The sequence below is a fragment of the Rhagoletis pomonella genome, unplaced genomic scaffold, assembly GCF_013731165.1.
Source record: "Rhagoletis pomonella isolate Grant_MI unplaced genomic scaffold, Rhpom_1.0 Rhpom_scaffold_00009, whole genome shotgun sequence".
Taxonomy (NCBI): Eukaryota; Metazoa; Arthropoda; class Insecta; order Diptera; family Tephritidae; genus Rhagoletis; species Rhagoletis pomonella.
Window position 1 is genome coordinate 28,042,461 of NW_023458563.1, and position 20,340 is coordinate 28,062,800.

General features: G+C 37.9%; 4 protein-coding genes across 4 annotated transcripts; 2 read left to right on the forward strand and 2 right to left on the reverse strand.

The window, feature by feature from the left end:
• Nucleotides 1-6,112: 6,112 nt before the first annotated feature.
• Nucleotides 6,113-7,644, forward strand: LOC118745884 (putative nuclease HARBI1). Its single transcript, XM_036479549.1, has 4 exons — nucleotides 6,113-6,541; nucleotides 6,600-6,932; nucleotides 6,997-7,141; nucleotides 7,215-7,644. Exons 1-4 carry the CDS (start codon nucleotides 6,314-6,316, stop codon nucleotides 7,583-7,585), a joined length of 1,077 nt encoding a protein of 358 aa, XP_036335442.1. The 5' UTR covers nucleotides 6,113-6,313; the 3' UTR covers nucleotides 7,586-7,644.
• A 516-nt stretch (nucleotides 7,645-8,160) lies between these two features.
• LOC118745885 lies at nucleotides 8,161-8,790 on the reverse strand. The gene is made up of 3 exons (XM_036479550.1): nucleotides 8,613-8,790; nucleotides 8,479-8,541; nucleotides 8,161-8,423 (listed from the first exon to the last, which is right to left on the reverse strand). The coding sequence occupies exons 1-3, from the start codon at nucleotides 8,778-8,780 to the stop codon at nucleotides 8,289-8,291; spliced, it is 366 nt and encodes a 121-aa protein (XP_036335443.1). The 5' UTR covers nucleotides 8,781-8,790; the 3' UTR covers nucleotides 8,161-8,288.
• LOC118745473 lies at nucleotides 8,789-9,358 on the reverse strand. Its single transcript, XM_036478921.1, has 3 exons — nucleotides 9,126-9,358; nucleotides 8,888-9,067; nucleotides 8,789-8,827 (listed from the first exon to the last, which is right to left on the reverse strand). The coding sequence occupies exons 1-3, from the start codon at nucleotides 9,339-9,341 to the stop codon at nucleotides 8,789-8,791; spliced, it is 435 nt and encodes a 144-aa protein (XP_036334814.1). The 5' UTR covers nucleotides 9,342-9,358.
• An 8,368-nt stretch (nucleotides 9,359-17,726) lies between these two features.
• LOC118745689 (aminomethyltransferase, mitochondrial) lies at nucleotides 17,727-19,629 on the forward strand. The gene is made up of 3 exons (XM_036479273.1): nucleotides 17,727-18,300; nucleotides 18,668-19,082; nucleotides 19,166-19,629. Exons 1-3 carry the CDS (start codon nucleotides 17,818-17,820, stop codon nucleotides 19,522-19,524), a joined length of 1,257 nt encoding a protein of 418 aa, XP_036335166.1. The 5' UTR covers nucleotides 17,727-17,817; the 3' UTR covers nucleotides 19,525-19,629.
• The last annotated feature ends 711 nt before the right edge of the window (nucleotides 19,630-20,340 follow it).

Genomic DNA, 20,340 nt, shown 5'->3' on the forward strand with positions numbered 1-20,340 from the left:
CAATTTAATAAATTTAATTTGCAAAATGTTTTTTTTTTCGTAAAACAATTTCCAAAACTTGGTTTTTCTAGAGGCTTTATTTTCATGCAATTGCTTACTTTTGTACCAATGCGCACACCCAGCTAATTAGCAGAATATTCTATGGATTCCGTGATAGAGACTGTGTGAAAATATTGTGTTTGGATTATCTTGGAGCATATTATCCAGAGGAGAAGCTCGGCCAAACACTAACATATGTGTAATTCAAATAAAATGTCACCATAGAATCACGTTTTTATTATAAAATTGCCTTGAAAAGGGCACCAAAGAACAAAACAAGCGCTAAACTAAACAATTTTCGCCTTTTAATTCCCTAAACGCACTTTATTTCTCGCGAAATGCACAAAGTTGGCAACAGTTATATCGATGTCAAATTTGCTCATATACAAGCGCCTGCTTAAAGAGCGTAAGCATCACATGCAAATACATGCGAGAGCGTAACAAAGCGAACGCAAATTCATTCAAACGTAATTGGCACACTAACCCAATCACGCTTTCAGCTCGCGTTTACTTGGGGTAGTGATCACATCTGCTCATATACACTCCTCGTCATTTGAATTGCACACCCTTTCAATTCTTAGTATTTACAGTTTTCCGTTTGCTTATTTAATATAAATTTTTTGTAAAAATATCGTCACTACATACGCGCTGGTGTTTTGACGGTGAAAAAAAGCGTTTAAAAAAAAATTGCGAAAAAAGATGCTTATAAAAAACTTTGGCGAAGTATGTGAAGAGTATTTGACGCTGAAATAAATAAAAATAAATAAAAATTAAAATTAAAACTTTGGGTGTCTTCACATCCATTTCGGTAGTTTTGGTACACTGCTGGTTGTTCCTCGATAATTTTATCAGCTGTGAACGTCCTTTTCAGCTTACTTTTGTTAGTCTTATAAACAGTCATTTACTTAAAAAAAGGTAAGATAATTATTATCTTTTAATATTTTCTCTTAGTTTGTACTTGAACTTAGGTTTAGGTATGCTTAGCGTTCACAGAGGTTTTGTAGAAAAAACAAAAATGAAATCATCACTAAACCAATTTATCGATTTGTAGAAGACACTCGAAGACTATTGTTTAAATAAAAAAGTATTTTTTTTAGCAAAAAACAAAACCGACTTCAATTCTTCATGATCCAATAATTGGATCTAAACCAAATTAGGATGGGGCCACCTCTGAGGTACCACCTTTGCTTTAAAAAAGAATTATCGAAATCGCGTATGCGGTAACATATGTACATAAAAAAAAATATTCCGACAAATAGATAACCTCCTCCTTTTTTTGAAGTCGGGTAAAAATAATGCAAGTTACGATTTTTGTATAAAGACGAAGTCGCATTTTAAAATGTTCATGCAATTAAAGTAACTAAAAAATTTTCATTTTAACTCTCAATTGTTACAATAACAAGTATTTTTTAAGCCAAACCAAAGCCGACTTCAATTCTCAAATAAAAAATTTAGAAGTACCGTTAATTTATTCATAATCCAATGATCGGATCTAAATTAGTATGGGACCTCCCCTGAGGCACCAGAAAAAGAATTGTCGAAATCGGTTGATGTGGTCCAAAGTTATGCGGTAACATACATAAAAAAAATATTCCCATGAATTGATAACCTCCTCTTTTTTTCGAAGTCGGCTAAAAAGAGAAAAATTAATGAGGTAAATTATTATAAATTTTTAATTTCTTTATTTTAACATTTCTAATAAAATTTACATTAAAAAAAATCTCAGCCCCAACCAACAGTTTTCCTGCATGCGCTCTACGTTTTTCGTTTTCAATCTCATAAATTGTTTATAATGACTTTTGCTCCAATTTCAAAATCAAAAATTATCAAAAGAAATTCTATAGGACTGAGAAATATTATTTTCTAATTTTAGTCCATATATAAAAGCGTGGTATATTAAAAAGTTTTTTTTTATTTTATTAAATTTTACACAACTTCAATAAATTTTAATGGTCAATCCACTATAAAAATCGAAAAATTTTTGAAAGTTGCTCACATACAAAAAAAAAATGCGTCTCTTCAATGCCATAAATGTTCTAAAAACGTGCAAAACGAATTCGTAATTTTTTATTTAAAAAAGAAAAAAAAAAATAGAGTTTTAGAACTATAATTAAAACGTATGTATACAATCTCGATCCTCGAATGACCCCTAACCTTATAACTTTTTAAAGTGATAATTTCTGTAAAATTTCAATAAACTTGTTACATTTTTAAGTACAGTTGGAATTACCATGATGGCAGAGGTTGACAACGCAACGGGCGGCTCCTGCAATTTGAAGCGTGCACTTTGATGGTGAGTAGAAAAAAAACTGTACCTTTTTTGTTTTTGATGTTAGTCGCAAACTGGGATTGAGCCCAAGCCCTGCGGAATGGTAGCGAGCACTTCTAACCACTACACCAGAGCGACCGCCATACATACATATATCTACATTAGCGTGGGCCGAAAATCCGCTTTTTAGAATTTTGATTGGTAATAGCAAAATATGGTTCATAATGCTCTTAAAACAATCTGTGTGAATGATGAGAATTTTTGGTCAATATCTTAGGCTCGCCCAAGTCCATCCCCCAGGGGTCCACGGTAGACTCGACACGGGTCTACGTTGGCGCGAAAAAAATATGGGGGTCCACGAGTTGTAAGTGGGGGTTCACGAGAATTCATCTAGTTTCGATAGTAAAGAACCAAAATGGTTGCTTGATAGCCTATTTATTTAACTTTAATTTTTTTGAGTGGTGTATAGTGCTGTTGACGCACTGGTGAACTTACCGTCACTTTGTGTAATCATATGTGGGATAGCCTTAAAGGTCACTTGCAGACTAAAATGAAACGGATGTGTTAATAACACTGAGTGGGGCGATGCGGAAATTGGCGGAGGCACGTATTTGAGCCATTACCTTTGTTGAAGAGATTCTAGAGCGAGAGAGAGTTCCATGAGGGGGAATGCTGGTTTAATTCCAGCACTGAGCCCGCGGTCGTACATTGTCGAATCTTCACTGATGGCTCCAAAACTGACTCTGGGTCAGGATCTGGAGTATTTTTCGAAATTAATGGGGATAAGCTTCACTTTTTCTCTTGGGGAATATGCTTCGGTCTTCCAGGCTGAGGTGTTTGCAATCCCCAAAGGCATAGACTTGATGGTGGAAAATGGGTGGAAGGGAAGGAAGTTACTTGTCTACAGGTACAGCCAAGCTGCACTTAAGGCATTGGCCGGTCCCCTCTCTAAAGACTTCCAAACTAGTTCGGAAATGCAAGTCTCGACTAAACTATGTTGGTAAAGATAACGAGCTTGCTTTACTCTGGGTGCCGAGCAACTCGGGAGTGCCTGGAAATGAGACATCTAACTCTATGGCCACAGTTGGCTTAGACCAGGCATTCCTCGATCCGCAACCAGTTATAGCACTAGGTGGGCAAAACTCATGTTGCCTTCAATCTCAGAAGGTCTATCTACTTTTTTGCTCCCACTGAGCAGACTAGACCGCAGACAACTTGTTGGATTGCTTACTGGTCACTTAACGTGGCACAAACACCTAATTGTGATAGGCGTAAATGACAACTCCATTTGCCCATCCTGATTTGAAGAGGATGAGACGGTGGAACACTTCTTGAGCTTCTTGCTTGATTGTTTGTTTATCATAGATTTATCTAGACTCGGTCTTTTCTTTTTTGTCAGTTTCTGAATTTGAAGTTTGGCGTAAAAAGCTTTGCAGTTTTATGTTTCAAGTTTTGTTTTTTTAAAATACGAGTGGCGAATATTTTTCGCATCTCTTTAAAACTCGGAGCGATAAAAATAAAAATGATGCCATCAACACAAATAAACTATTTGACAAATACATCACATGCAAATTCATGAGTGAGCCGAACATGTGATGAGTTTATTTAGTGCTTTTAAAAAATATAACTCCTCAGAGCGAGATAGTTCTTTCATCGCTTTACGTGCTCTGTTTTTGAAAACTTGCAATTATTTTACATTACACATTATTTTAATAAATAGAACACAAGAATATATTATATTTTTATTTTTGCCACTCCGAATTTAGTTTTGGAATTCACCCGCGATGCAAAATTACATCGTTAGATTTAATCTTAAAATTTTTGACGAGCTTTGGGAATGTGTTAGAAATGATCATCAGGGGATCCACCGAAACCAGTAAAATTTTGAAAGGGGTCTACGAGAAAAATAAGTTTGGGAACCTCTGACCTATACCCTTTTTTAAATTCTGATTAAAAAGTTTGAAATTTTGATGATATTTTTTTTTTGAAATTTTGTTGAATTTTCGCAAGTTTTGCACAAAATTTAAAGCTTTGATTTAGATGGTTTACTGTATACATTTATATAAAAAATACATTTTATATAAAAAATATAATAAAAATTATAAAGTAGAATAGACTTGAAAATATAAATATCTGAGTATTGTTTCTAATTGTTTGGCGGAGTACTGTATTGTTTTTCGTAATAAATTTTTTCGTTAAGTTTCAATAGAAATATAGTTCATTCTGCATCGAATTCAACAAATTTTCACCAAAATTTTCAACGTTTAAACAAAATTTTTTTGAGTATGCAATTCATGCATGCATAAATTCTGTTGAATTCAAGGTTTTGGTTCTTTAAATGGGAAACAACGAAAATGTCAAAAGCAAAGCAAGAAAGTTGAAACGACTCTTCCATATAAGCTATGATCCAGTACTCCATGAACTTACAGGATTTTACACGAACTTGCAGGAAGTTACACGAAAAATGTTCCCCTACTCCAAAATTCTCCAAAATCCTGTAAATGAGAGCGAATTTTGGAGAGTTGTGTAGAGAATGAAGTTGCAAGATTTTTCCCGAACTTTTTCTTCTGTTAAAATCATGAAAAGTGTCAAGCAATCACTGGTTGACGTTTTTACAGGAAAAATGTTTTTTTTTTGTTCCCCTACTTTTTGTTGTTACTCACTTTTTACTCTCACTTCAGAGAGTAATTTTGCTGTTTGACAGTTTTACAGGATTTTTCACGAAAAGTATTGGATCAGAGCTAAAGATAGGCCCTAACAGCGAACAAATCCATCTGATTTGTTCGCGCAGCATTTTTCTCCACTAATTGACTGATGCGATTGCAATGCCTCTCCCTGCAAAAAATTGTGCGACTAATCTCTAAAGAGAGTATTCCAAGATTATTCTTAATCGGGTACAATTGGGCATTAATTAGTCGCAACTAGTCTCATACGGGTACTAATGGAGGTCATTTAGTCTCGACTCATCCCTTATGGGTATAATTGGAGATCAATTAGTCCCCAACTCATCTCTAACGGGTACTATTAACGATTTAATGATATGTACGCACTTAGTCAATGAAATTTCATGTGCTGCGTTGGCACACAGAGAGAGTATTCGCCTAACAAAACTGAGTACCCCGGTTCGAATCTCAGCTGGCGCAAATTTTTATTTTTATTTTTTAAAGTGACTAGTCGCTTTTTGTACCCATTCGGGTATAGAGGGGAACAATTAGTTTATTCATAGGATATGCTCGAACAAAAGCGAACAGTTCATTCCATATAAAGAGATCAAAAGTGGTATTAGTCGCATGCTCCTTTGCGATTGCTTCCGGAGTCATCCCGGATTAGTCCCATTTTTTGCAGGGTTAACTTAGCTTTTTTATGTATGTGCTACTTAAATTTATTTATATTTTACTTGTATGTATGTACATACATATACATATAGTAATTTAGCCTCATTTATCAAAAATTCAATTAACGCACATGGCTTGAATACATTTATCCGCGATGTGCACACTGCAAGCATCAACACAAAATGAGGTTGTTGTTTTTGTTTCCAATACGATGCTCGCAAACCACGCTACAAACGACGAGCATGCTCGCTGAAAATCAAACTTTTTTGATTTTTTGCGAGCATGCTCGTGAACCGCCCTTCAAACGACGAACACGCACCGCAAGCCGCGCATGTGCACGCAGATGTTCGTCGTATGTAGCCAGTTTAATGTCGCACAAATCAGTAGTGGGATTCGCCATTCTATTTTAACGATTATCGAATCGTTAAGAAAACTTAACGACGATTTTGACGATTTGACAATTCGCTAAACATATTTTAACGATATTCGCTATCGCTTGATCAGCTGTTGTCGTTAACTACTCGATTACTCGTTAAGTAAACGACGAATATTTTGAAGTTGTTAGCGGCATCGACAAAAGAAAATTTGATATTTCATTTGAGTTAAAATAAAATAATATAGATCGCGAATTTACTTAAGTAATATATAAAAGAAAAACTTTTTGTTAAAAATGGCATTTGAGTATTTGGCATACGTTTTATCCCAAGATGAGGAGATAATAAGCTCTTCATCAGTGGATAGACGTTTGCTTCGAGAAGTGGACAACCCTTTCGACTTGGCTGCAACTGAGTTTCGTAACCTTTACCGATTAACCCCAGACTTGGTTGAAGATATTGTTTCCCAGCTTGATAGCCAATTAAGGGGTCGAAGAATAACTGCGATAACGACAGAGAAACAGGTAAATAATGTAATTTTCAAGTATTTTTCAATTTTAAATGATTTTGTAAATTTTAAAGGTTCTAACTGCCTTGCGATTCTTCGCAACTGGCTGTTATCAACGTCCAGTCGGAGAGCAATGGGGGATATCCATGAGCCAGTCGTCCGTAAGTCGCTGTATACATCGCGTAACGGATGCAATAAACCGCACCATGTTTTTGGCAAAGGTTAGGTTTCCAATGACCCAAATAGAGCGGCAAGCTGCAAAAGAAATTTTCGCCTCAGCATCCGCACCATTTGTAGGAGGTACTATTGGGGCTATCGATTGCACTCATGTGTCAATCATGAGCCCAAAGCATCATGAAGAAGCGTATGTCAACCACCATGGATACCATTCTATCAATGTGCAAATGGTAAGAGTAAAATTTGCTCAAGGGTTAAACTACTGAGTATTAATTTTATTTTATACAAATATAGATATGTGATCCAAATCTAAAGATTTTGGCTGTCAATGCTAAATACCCAGGAGCGCGACACGATTCATTTATTTGGAGCTCCTCTGCAGTCCGGAGAGTTATGCAGCGAAGTTTTGAAAATGGAAACCATAACGTGTTTTTGATTGGTAACTTTTTAAATCCACTGAAACTTATTTATTAAAATCAATTTAATTGAAAATGTCCAATATATATTTGCAGGTGACTCAGGATATCCTTTGGAGCCGTGGTTGATGACTCCTCTACCAAACCAACCAGAAGGGTGTCCTAAATTCCGCTACAATGAGGCATTGTGCAAAGCTCGAAACCCAGTCGAGAGACTTTTTGGCGTTCTCAAAGGAACTTGGCGATGCTTATCTCAGCAAAGGACTCTTTTGTATGATCCTGGATTTACTGGAAAAGTAGTAAATGCTTGCACAGTGTTGCATAACTTGCGATTGGGTGACCAAACATACGATCCCGAGACTGAGTTCCTAGAGCCAAGGACACATAGCAGTAATGTAAATCAAGACGCGCCGTCTTCAACAGCAAAACGCGTCCAAGACCGGCTAATTGCAAATTATTTTACATGAATAAAACGTTGATTAATAAAAATTCAGAAGGAGTACAATAAAATTATTTTGGCATTTTATGAAACATTTTTATGTACATAAATAAAAACTCAGTCTTATTTTGTCTTTAATTTGAGTAAATTTTTTTTAAGTCTAGAATTATATATATAAATATTCATTAAATATAGGGTCCATCAAAAGACAGATCTCAGTATGTAATCACAGATCAGTTTCTATAATATGATATGGTGTGGCACGTTCAAGTTACAGGCACATCACAAAATTAAAACAAAAATTCACAAAATTAAATTTCATTACTTATTGTATATAAGAAATATATGTGGTATATCTTACATGCAGTAAGTACAGTATACCTCTCTATCAACTAAATTTGTAAACATTGAATTCATTTGAAAATCAAAAGAACTTCAAATAACTCGCTTATTAAAAACAAATAAAGATCAATTCAAATATGTAAAAATTCATCTTCGAATATCTTTAAAAGTTATTCTAAATGTAAAAAGTTACCTTCATGATATGTCGAATTAAAACTTAACTCTAACATAAATACAAAAAAAAGGAACTTCATGCTCTATCAAATGAAAACTTAACTCTAACATAAATATAAAAACAAAAAAGAACTTCAACTTATATTTAAAACGCTTAAAACTAATATAAATATTAAAACAAAAAATACTTCAAAAACTACATATTTACACAATATTTACATGCGGTAGGTAGCGTTTCTTAAATTATTAAAGGCATCCGCAAATGCCTTTAAACCTTCCCCCATTGTGGTCATAGCTTCGGCCAACGATTTCGCTACCTGCACACTCGCCGTACTTGTTTCAGCTAACAACTGTTGAAAGGGCATACGAATGTAATACTATTTTTTAGTATATACAAAAAATTACCTTCAAAGCATCTGCTTGTCTACTTGCTATTTGTACATTCGCTGCACTCGACTCTGCTAGCATCTGTTGAAAAAGAACCGAAAAAACTATGTCATGATATTTTACTTATGTAAAGTTACAAATAAGTAAATTACTTTTAAGGCATTTGCTTGGGTCTGAGCGATTTCCAAAAACGATTTTTGGGCCTCGGTACCACCGTCCACACGCCTTCTTTTGGCTCCTCTACGTGGCGTTTTTCCTGCAGGAGTTACAGGAGTCGATGTGCACATCTCAATGCTCACTTCGTGAGAAATAGATGGCATCTCGATGATTACACTTCATCACTCTCTTCCATACGCAGTTGGAGTTCCTAATGATGAGAAGAATTGTTAACTGCTGTGCTATTCATAACTATTTATTTGCTTTTTACCTCTTCCACTGGCACACTTTCAGCAACAGTTTCATGGCCCTGCACATAGTCGCTACCGACAAGAGCAATCACACGCCTCTCAAGCTCAGTGGGTGGCTCTTCATTAATGGGATTGTTTCCCGTCATTGCCTGCTTTCGTTTCCTATCACGCACCTTAATGCTCTTCAAATCCCTCCATACCTATTTGCAAAACAAAATTTTAAACGTGGTATTAAATTACTAAACAACTTTTACATACTGTGCGCCATTGGTCGACGTTCTTCACCGAACCACCAAGGCTATTCAGCATTGACGCTAGTTCACTCCACTTCTTGTCGCAGTCCGATTTTCCATGAAGCTTCTGGAACCTTGATCCTGCCAATCCCGGCGTTTCCGTCAAAAAGTCCACCATGCGACTTAGTTGTTCTGCTGTGGTCCGGCTTCTCTTTTGAATATTGGGTACTGACGAAGCCATTCTATAATATGCGAAAATGGTTATGTCTAATAATACAAAATAAATTAACATTTTATTTTACTTACTTTTTGTAAAAGTATATTAAAATATTCAGAAATCTATGTGTATACCACTTTGCAAGCAAAGAATTTATTTGTTTTTCGTCATTCTTCTTTGTGCTTTTCGCATTTTTTGACGTTTCGTTAAGCTGTGATGCCACCTTTCTTGTATTGAAATAAAAAGAAAATGTCAGCTGTTTAGTGTCGTTAAAAAAGAGTTACCGAATAACACAATCGTTACTGCAAACCACAAAAATCGTTATATTAGACCTCGACAAATCGTATCGTTAAAAGTTAGTGAATTGCACTACAGATCACACTTGAACTTCGGCAAGTAAATACGAGCGAAGAGCGGATATGATGGGGTTGCGTGTTTGGTTATTTATGCGAAAAAAACATACAACGAAGAAAAGGTACGAGTGAATTGTTTTTAAATAGCAAAGTAAACAATATTATTATTTTGTAGATGACAAGAGAGGAGCAGGAGCATTCTTTGTCCTCCGTTTGCCCATTGTTAAAGATCAGTTAGTCCAGACTTAACTTAGTTCAACTTACCGTAAGAAATCATCAATGATTAGGCAACACATCAATTTAAGCCAGAAGCGGGAATATTTTGTTTTTATATATCTTCTTTTTCAGCTCTTTGACAGTTTGCCGCCTAAGATGCCACATCAAAAAAATTCAAGCAAACAAATATGTTTGCGGTCATTTATTTTTGAGAATTACAAAAACAAAAATCTGGCAAGCCTGATTCTCTCACCGCTCTCAATTTCTGTAAGGCCGTTAAGCTGAAATTAGTCAAGAACGTAAACCTACCGGTACGTAAACAATATTAAAAATGACCATAATTCAGAAAAATTACAAATAAATTTTCGTTCAGAATTTTCACCATGAAAATGGGAAAATTTTGGAAAACGCCTAGTGCCATCGCATGATTCAATAACACAAGGTTATGTAATTTTTGACAGCTCAAATTTGACACTCCTTTATCTGGATTTGTATTTTGGAAGTAGGAGAAAGGGGAAGAATGTGGTCGCCTTTTGCGAAAACGGTAGTAGAAAGGTACTAAAAAAGGGCGCAAAATATACAATTATAAGTAAAATATGTATTTATTAATTCTATGTGAATTTGCTATTTATTTGGCATTTTAATGGAAATACGAAACAATATGTGGAAATACGCATTTTTAATTTAAGTTATTCCTCATTTCCTGGAACAAATCTAGAATACCGACCGTTCAGCTATGCAAAAACAAAAATGCAGATCAATAGAACTTTTAACGCTCATTTCAACCATTCCAAAATTATTTGGCACAAGAAAAAAATAAAGACGTTTTGGAAGGTTAAAGTTACATTTTTTGATTTTTCAAATATTAATATCTTAGGAACTACAAAACCGATTACAAAACTAATGACGCCATCATAAAAATAATTAATTTATCTTTCAGCTGATGTACATAATTTATACGTTTTTTTTTATATTTTTAGACCAAAACCACTAAAAAACGTACAAATCTTGTTTTTCGTGAAATAACCATTTTTGAAAAACTGCATAATTAATGGTAAAGAAATTTACATTATTTAGGAAGCAGAAGTTATTATCTTTAATTCGATGTACATATTTCTTCATGATCTGCTTTTGTGTTCCAAGAATTTAGTGATAATAAAAAATATAAATAAACAAAGCAAATAAAACGCCAAATAAATTTGGTATCGTTGAAATCAGCGTAAAAAGTTCTTTCTATAGGCATTTGTGGTTACGGTCGCTATTCTAAACTTGTTCTAGCAAATTACGCAAACGAAGGTGATGCCAACGAATATTTAGTAAGAAGAATTTTTGGTTTTACTACTAATATAACTAGAAAATGTAGAGTCAGCAACATTCTGCACAAGTAAAGGAGCCGATTTTATGTGTGGGAGCGAGAATACTGTTTTATTACAAAACCTTTCTATTACTGAATCATGGTGTCATCGCATAGCCCGTACAAAAATCTATAGAAATCATAGTTTTCTTTCCTATTTTCTGCCTGCTTCGCAGCTAGTCGAAAAGTAGCTTGTTTTGCACCGCTCAGAGCGCTGGGACATTTGACTTGAATTGCCCCATTTATATAAACATATTTGAAAAGAAACCAAAATAATTTAAAAAGTAGTAGTTATGTAAAAAAAGGGGTATGTATGTACATATGTATAGCTTTATTTAGCTTTATTTGGGTACTTTTCAGTCCGATATTTGCATGGTGGTCACACGAGGGAAACAGAACATGGATAAGTATTCAAAATTTATTATTTGTATTTAAATGATAAATAGCAAATTCCTTTATGTAATAATGGAGCACTATTATATTAAAACGGCCAATAACCTTTAGAAAGTGCAATATGTAACCAATACCTCGATAGGTTACTACCTGGAGCATATTATGCTATTGGAACTTGTAACTAGTACGAAAGCGACAATTGAATGCGACACCGCTGCAGGGGATGTATAACAGGGTAAGAAACAGCCTAACAATGCGCAAGCGGAGTATAAACAATAGCAAAGGGTGCAATAACTGTGTACATCCAAAGCTAAATTCTTACAATAATCTATTATTGTTAACTAAAAAGAAACAATATTTAAAATCAGGCCTGCAAACCACTCCACTTCGGTTCAGTGGTTCGAACCACTTAGAAAAAACTTGTACCGGTATAAGAACCGGTTCATGAGTCTCCCTGAACCGCAGCTCGGTTCGGTTCAAATGTTTAAATTTTTTTATGCTAAAGGATACAAATATTGCAAAAATATTCTCTTCTTCTTCTTTTTTGGCGCTGTAACCGCCAAAGCGATTTTGGCCGAGTTCAGCAAAGCACGCCAGTCGTCTCTCCTCTGTGCCAACTGACGCCAATTGGAAACGCCAAGTGAAGCCAAGTCTTTCTCCACCTGATCTTTCCATCGCAGCGGGGGCCTCCCTCTTCCTTTCAGAGCTGGAGCGTCGGTGTCCATTCGAACGACATGACCAAGCCAGCGGAGCCGCTGTATTTTAATTCGCTGCACTATGTCCATATCGTTGTAAAGCTCATACAGCTCATCGTTCCATCGTCTGCGGTACTCGCCGTCGCCAACGCGTAAAGGACCGTAAATCTTCCGCAAAATCTTTCTCTCAAACACCCCAAGAGCCGCCTCATCGGATGTTGTCATTGTCCATGCTTCTGCGCCATATACCAGCACGGGCATGATGAGTGACTTATAGAGCGTGGTTTTCGTACGTCGAGAGAGGACTTTACTCCTGAATTGCCTACTCAGTCCAAAGTAGCACTTGTTGGCAAGAGTGATTCTACGTTGGATTTCAATGCTGAGATTATTATCGGTGTTAATGCTGGTTCCCAAGTAAACGAAATTCTCTACTTTCTCGAAATTGTAACTGTCAACAGTGACGTGGGTGCCAAGACGCGCATGTGCTGACTGTTTGTTTGATGACAGGAGATACTTCGTCTTGTCCTCGTTTACCACCAGACCCATGCGCTTTGCTTCCCTATCCAACTTGGAAAAGGCAGAACAGACTTCGCGGTTTTTGTTACCGATGATGTCGATGTCATCGGCATAAGCCAGCAATTGCACGCTCTTGTAGTAAATTGTTCCTGAGCGGTTCAGTTCTGCAGCTCTTATTATCTTCTCCAACATCAGATTAAAGAAGTCACATGAAAGGGAGTCGCCCTGTCTGAAACCCCGTTTTGTGGCGAACGGCTCGGAGAGGTCTTTTCCAGTTCTGACGGAGCTGGTGGTATTGCTCAACGTCATTTTACACAGCCGTATGAGTTTTGAGGGGATGCCAAATTCCGACATAGCGGCGTATAGGCAACTCCTTTTAGTGCTGTCAAAAGCGGCTTTAAAGTCGACAAATAGGTGGTGAGTGTCGATCCTTTTCTCGCGGGTCTTTTCCAAGATTTGGCGTATTGTGAATACCTGGTCTATGGTGGATTTGCCAGGTCTAAAGCCACACTGATAAGGCCCAATCAGTTCATTGACGGTGGGCTTCAGTCTTTCACACAATACGCTCGATAAGACCTTGTAACCTATGCTTAGAAGGCTGATCCCGCGGTAGTTGGCGCGAATGGCGGGGTCACCTTTCTTGTGGATTGGGCAGAGCACACTTAAATTCTAGTCGTCGGGCATGCGTTCATCTGACCATATTCTGCACAAGAGTTGATGCATGCACCTTATTAACTCCTCGCCGCCGTACTTGAATAGCTCAGCTGGCAGGCTGTCAGCTCCAGCGGATTTGTTGTTTTTCAGCCGCGTTATTGCTATACGTACCTCGTCATAGTCAGGCGGTGGAACGTCGACTCCGTCATCATCGACTGCGGGCTCGGGTTCTTCTTCTCCACAACTTTCCGTGCTGCTACCATTTAGTAGGACGGGAAAGTGTTCCCTCCATAATTTAAGTACGCTCTGGACATCAGTTACTAGGTCGCCATTATTGTTCTTACAGGAGTGCGCCCCGGTCTTTAAACCTTCCGTAAGTCGCCTAACTCTCTGGTAAAATTTTCGGCCATTCCTCCTGTCGGCCAGCATTTCAAGCTCTTCGCACTCACGTATTTCTGCCTCTCTCTTCTTATTGCGGCAAATACGTCGCTACCTTCTTCAGCTCCCTATAACGGTCCCACATGGCTCGCGTTGGGCCCGTTCGCAGCGTGGCCCTGTAGGCGGCATCTTTTTTCTCCGCAGCTTCCTGACACTCCTCATCGTACCAGTTGTTCTTTCGGGCTCGCTGAAATCCGACTACTTCTTCGGCGGCGGTACTTAATGAGCGGGAAATGTGGTTCCACTGCTCGCATATGTCGGTTTGTTGAAGAGTGCTCTCTGAGAGCAGGTGTGAGAGTCGAGTAGCGAAATCGCTGGCTGTCTGTTGTGATTGCAGCTTTTCGACGTTAAGCTTTCCTTGCATATTTGGGCGCACATTTTTTGCTGCACAGAGGAGGGTGCGTATCTTGGCTGCAACAAGATAGAGGTCCGAGTCGATGTTTGGGCCTCGGAGTGTGCGTACGTCTAAAACAATGGAAGCGTGCCTTCCGTCTATCACAACATGATCGATTTGGTTTCTCGTTTTTCGATCCGGAGACAGCCAGGTAGCTTGATGGATCTTTTTATGCTTGAACCTAGTACTGCATACTACCATGTTTCGGGCCCCGGCGAAGTCGATCAGCCTCAATCCGTTGTCGGACGTTTCGTCGTGGAGGCTGAATTTTCCGACGGTGGTTCCAAAGATCCCTTCTTTGCCCACCCTGGCATTGAAGTCGCCAAGCACGATTTTGATATCATGAAGGGGGCAGCGCTCGTACGTGCGCTCCAAGCGCTCATAGAAGAGATCCTTGGATGTCTCATCCTTCTCTTCCGTCGGGGCATGGGCGCAGATGAGCGAGATGTTGAAGAATCTCGCTTTGATGCGGATTGTGGCTAGACGCTCGTCCACCGGGGTGAACGACAGTACTCGGCGACGGAGTATCTCTCCCACCACAAATCCTACTCCGAATTTGCGCTCCTTTACATGGCAGCTGTAGTAGACGTCGCAAGGCCCCAGACATTGTTTGCCTTGCCCCGTCCAACGCATTTCTTGGATGGCGGTGATGCCAGCTTTTGTCCTTACGAGGACATCAACCAGCCAGGCAGAGGCACCTTCCCCATCAAAGGTCCGGACATTCCAGGTGCATGCCCTCAAATCGTAGTCCTTTAAACATTTGCCGTGGTCGTCATCATAAGGGGGGGTCTCATCCGAGGCTTTGCCTTGCTTCTTCACTGGAAGTGGTTTTTACGTGGCGGGTCCCAAGCCCAGCGCACAACCCATTGCTGGGACAAAAAATATTACAAATCTATAATATATAAATAAAAGTCTTTGTTACTGAGATCGGATTCAAATATCTGCATGTATTCTTCTTTTTCTTCTTTACTGGGGCTGTAACCGCCTAAGCGATTTTGGCCGAGTCCAAAACAGCACGCCAGTCATTTCTCTTCTGTGCTAACTGACGCCAATTGGAAATGCCAAGTGAAGCCAAGTCCTTCTCAACCTGATTTTTCCAAAGCAGAGGAGGCCAGGAGGCAGCGGCCCGCGCTGAATATTTTCAGAGCAGGAGCGTTTCTGTCCATTCGAACGACATGGCCAAGTCAGCGGAGCCGCAGAATTTTAATTCGCTGAACTATGTCTATATCGTTGTAAAGCTAATACAGCTCATCGTTAAATCGTCTGCGATATTCGCCATCACCAACGCGTAAAGGTCCGTAAATCTTTCGCAGAATCTAGCTCTCGCAAACTCCAAGAGCCGCCTCATCAGGTGCTTTGCCTCCGCGCCATACACCAGCACAGACATGATGAGTGACTTATAGAGTGTGTATAGCTCGTTATATAACGACATCCATATAAATCCAACTTTAAAACTATTCGAAAAAATATAAAAATTTTAACAAAATTGCCTCAAAGTAAACAATTTTTTTATCAGAACTCTAAAAATCGAAGTATGCAGTTTTATATAGCTCATTCAATTTTAGTGTAATGTGTTAAGTTCAAGTTTGAGTTACTTATTTTAAAATTCGTATTGATTTTTGGATATTTTATTTTGCCATTTCCTGGTACCAACGGCTTTTGTTCATTCAAATAAGGGGAAAAATAGAAACCACAACCCTGCTGTTTAGTTTCTCGCTATTGCGCTGCCACTTTTTGAAAACGCTGCATTTCATGAATTCCCAATTATGCATAAACGGAACCATTTTTGAATTTATGAAATGAAGAATTCATGAATTCTGTTGTATTATTATATGTTTACGCGTAGGTTAATTCACGAATCCATTTCATGAATTTCATGAAAACGTGAAGTGCAAGTCCGTCAACGCCACGTTTCACAAACAGTTGTTTACTAGGGTTATGATGTTTTTCGAAGCACTTTATTTCATGAATTCGCGAACTATGTCTAAACGGGATCATTTTTGAATTCATAAAATGAAGATTTCATGAATTCTATCGCATAAACTTAGTAGTAGTAATACAGAGAGAAGCAAGGGCAGCGTCACCGTCATGCGGTGCTGAGTTTTCGTTAACATGTAAATCCCATAAGGTAGATCGTGTCAGCTGACACGTTCGCCGATTTTACGTCGGTGACTTACTGCGCTCTAAGAAATGTGATTCAAGTTGAACATTTAAAGCACATTTACATGACTTGCTGTAGCTAAATGTGCAGAAATGTTGTTTGTTGGCTTCCAGCAAGTTCGGGTTCGAATGCCGTTAGAGTCGACAGGTGATTATTTTTTGTTTTTTGCTTTTCCTAATTGCGAAAAAGCATCTGCGAAGTGCAGAACCAAATCAAACGACGAAAAAATCGCATTCAGGTTCAACATTTGAGGATAAATTTACAGAACGACTGTAGCTGAGTGTGTAGAGATGCTTGCTGTGATTTGCTAACTTTCAGATGATGCGGGTTCAAATCTCGCCAGAGGCAACGAGTTAAAATGATAATAAAAATTTTTTGTTTCGTATCTCCGAACTATGAAAAAGCATCTGCGAAATACAGAACATAAGCGTATTCAAACGAATAAATCTGCAAACAAAAATTTGTTTAATGTTAACAAAAGTGTGGTTAATATTACCAGATCATTGTTGAATGTGTATATCAACCATGATATTGTTAATATCAAACAAAAATCACCTTGATTAAATATCAAGTTTGAATTTGGTAATATTAATTAATTTTTGGTTGATTTTTGTGTGAGTGTATACACATAAATAGTTTTGTTTTGTGGTTTTGAACTTTACAGTACCAAAAACTTTACATTGCATCCAGTAAAAATGTTTTCGTTTCCGACAAAAACCAATCGGTTGGAATCTTTTGCTGACCAAGGCAGAAATTACTTACCAACAGTAGAATTTTCTCCATTTTAGTAATATTAATTTTTATATCAATTTATTTTTATTGCATTTCATGTAATTTTTTGAGTAATTTGCTGGGAGTGGGATTTAAACCCATGACCATAAGGAACAAAATTTTGTTGCGGCTCTGCTGCCGGATTCCAACATTCACTATCTCTAATGTTGATCGCTAAATATCTCCAAAAGAATAGCAGGCGCGCATAGCAACATGCAACATCTAGTTAACTGTTCTTCATAATGCTAAATTTGGCTGTACTTTTACAAACCCTGTTTTTTTTTAAAGAATTGTGGCGACGAAACATTAGCGTAGCGATTGTCAAAATTCTACTGCTGAATTAAGATTACCGCCTGTCTATGCTTTTATCGCAATTGTAGATAATTTCCCGCAGGGCATTGATTCCTTTTCATATCAGTCGTTATTATCAGCTTATTGATGTGTAGAATGCAAAGTACTAGCGTCTTAGTTTTAAGTATGAGTTTTAAGAAGATCCAGCTTAGTCTTTAACTCAGCGCTTTATTTAGTTCAATTTCCGTAGTCTTACACGCGAAAATGTTTACAATGAACAAGTTGAAACAAATTTCCTTTACCTGCGGAAAATTTCAAAACTGTTTGCGTTCATTTTCGGATGTAAACAATGCTGTGAATGCAAGGCACACTGCACTCTACGACTTCCACTTGAAGCACGGTGGAAAAATGGTGAATTACGGAGGTTATCTGCTGCCTGTACAATACGTTGACCAGGGCATAAGAGCGTCACATCTGCGCACGCGGCGCCAGGGCTCTGTTTTCGATGTTTCACATATGCTGCAGACGTATGTGCGCGGAAAATGTGCTATTTCGTGCATGGAATCGCTTTGCACTGCTGACATACAAGGAATGCCTGATGGCACCAGCTCGCTTACAGTATTCACTAATAGCAACGGTGGTATATTTGATGACTTAATTGTGTCTAAAGTGAATGGACATACGCTGTATGTTGTCTCGAATGCTGAAATGAAAACGCAAGACATGGTCATCATGCAGGATGCTGTGGTAAGTAAAGTGGAACTGCAAATCTCCTAAGAGAATACAGAACACCTCGGATTTTAGTAACGCGTCAGCGGTGGGGACTCACCATTCTTATACGAATAGATTTCACTTTTGAAATAAAATGTTGAATATCTCCCGCTGATAAAGTGGGTGAGCGCAATAAGTTTTTAACCTTTTTTAACGATGGGTTAAGGTTTGCCCTTCTTAGCTACAAATTCAATCATTTTAGAAGTACATAATTTTATGGAAAAATTTACTTCAAATATAATTATTGTTTTTGGAAACGCATGGTAAAATGAAGCGAGCTATTCTTTCGTCTAACATTTTAATCCCTTAACTCTTCCCACTGTGTGCCTTTTTTATATTTTAGGACAGATTCAAAGCACAAGGAAAGGATGTTAATCTCGAGTTTTTACCGACAAGTGATCAATCTCTCATTGCCGTGCAAGGACCTGAAGCAGTCTCGACACTTGAGAAGCTGCTTCCAAAGTCATACAATTTGGATAAACTTTATTTTATGCACACGTCCCTCGGAGAGGTAGCTGGGGTAGCAAATTGTCGAATAACACGTTGTGGGTATACCGGTGAGGATGGTGTAGAGGTGTCAGTGCCGTCAACTCGTGTGCAACATGTAACCGAAGCGCTCTTAGATGCAAATCGCAGCCTCAAGTTAGCTGGCTTGGGTGCGCGAGACTCCCTGCGACTCGAAGCAGGCCTCTGCCTGTACGGCAGTGACATAAACGCTGAAACTACGCCTGTTGAAGCAGGTCTTGCATGGTTGGTTGGTGAGTTTATGATATGGAAACTTGAATGTATTACTATACTACATAGTTATTATACTAAAATATATTATCTAATTGCATGTAAGCCCGTAGACGCCGCAACGAGGCGAACTTTCCTGGCGCTAGTCATATTTTGACGCAGTTGCAGCCGGGCACAAAGCAGATCAAGAAACGTCGCATCGGCTTAGTCATGAATGGACAGAAACAAATTCCACCGGCGCGTGCTGGCGTACAGATCTATGCGAAAGACAGAAATGTCGGGTACATAACGAGCGGCTGTCCAAGCCCTAGCCTTGGTAAAAATGTCGCAATGGGCTACATTTCCGAAGACTTAAAAAAACCGGGCACTTTGGTGCAGCTCAAAATTCGAGATACGCTGTACGAAGCTACTATTGTTCGCATGCCCTTCGTAAATAGCAATTACTACATAAACCCAAATAAATAAAAAATAGTAGAAAACCTATTCTCATATGTAGTTACACAGCAAAAAAAAAATTTACTGTTTTATAAAATATTTGTTTTTAAATAAAAAGGAAAACTTTTCACTTCACTTTTTTATAAGAAGCATTCTCGAAACAAAGCATTGTCAATATCACTTACTTCCTACATCAAAATATGGATTTCCATAAAAAGTGGACTTAGCAACTTTCCACTCTCAGCTACACTCAGAAAAAACATTCCTTCGGCTTAGTCATGAATGGACAGAAACAAATTCCACCGGCGCGTGCTGGCGTACAGATCCATGCGAAAGATAGAAAAGTCGGGTACATAACGAGCGGCTGTCCAAACCCTAGCTTTGGTAAAAATGTCGCAATGGGCTACATTTCCGAAGACTTGAAAAAACCGGGCAATTCTCATATGTAGTTACACAGCAAAAAAAAAATATTTACTGTTTTATAAAATATTTGTTTTTAAATAAAAAGGAAAACTTTTCACTTCACTTTTTTATAAGAAGCATTCTCGAAACGATGCGTTGTCAATATCACTTACTTCCTACACAAAATATGGGTTTCCATAAAAAGTGGACTTAGCAACTTTTTACTCTCAGCTACACTCAGAAAAAACACTCCTTGATGATAGGAGAAAATATTTTATTCTAAGGAAATATTACCTTGAAATGGCTCCACAGACATGGCTGTCTTAATATGAGTAAACGATTTGACTCAGTTTAAGGAAAATATAAATCATTCGTTTCAGGACTATTTTCTATCTTCTTAGGAAAAATTATTTCAACCCCCTTGAAAGGAATAAGTATGTTATT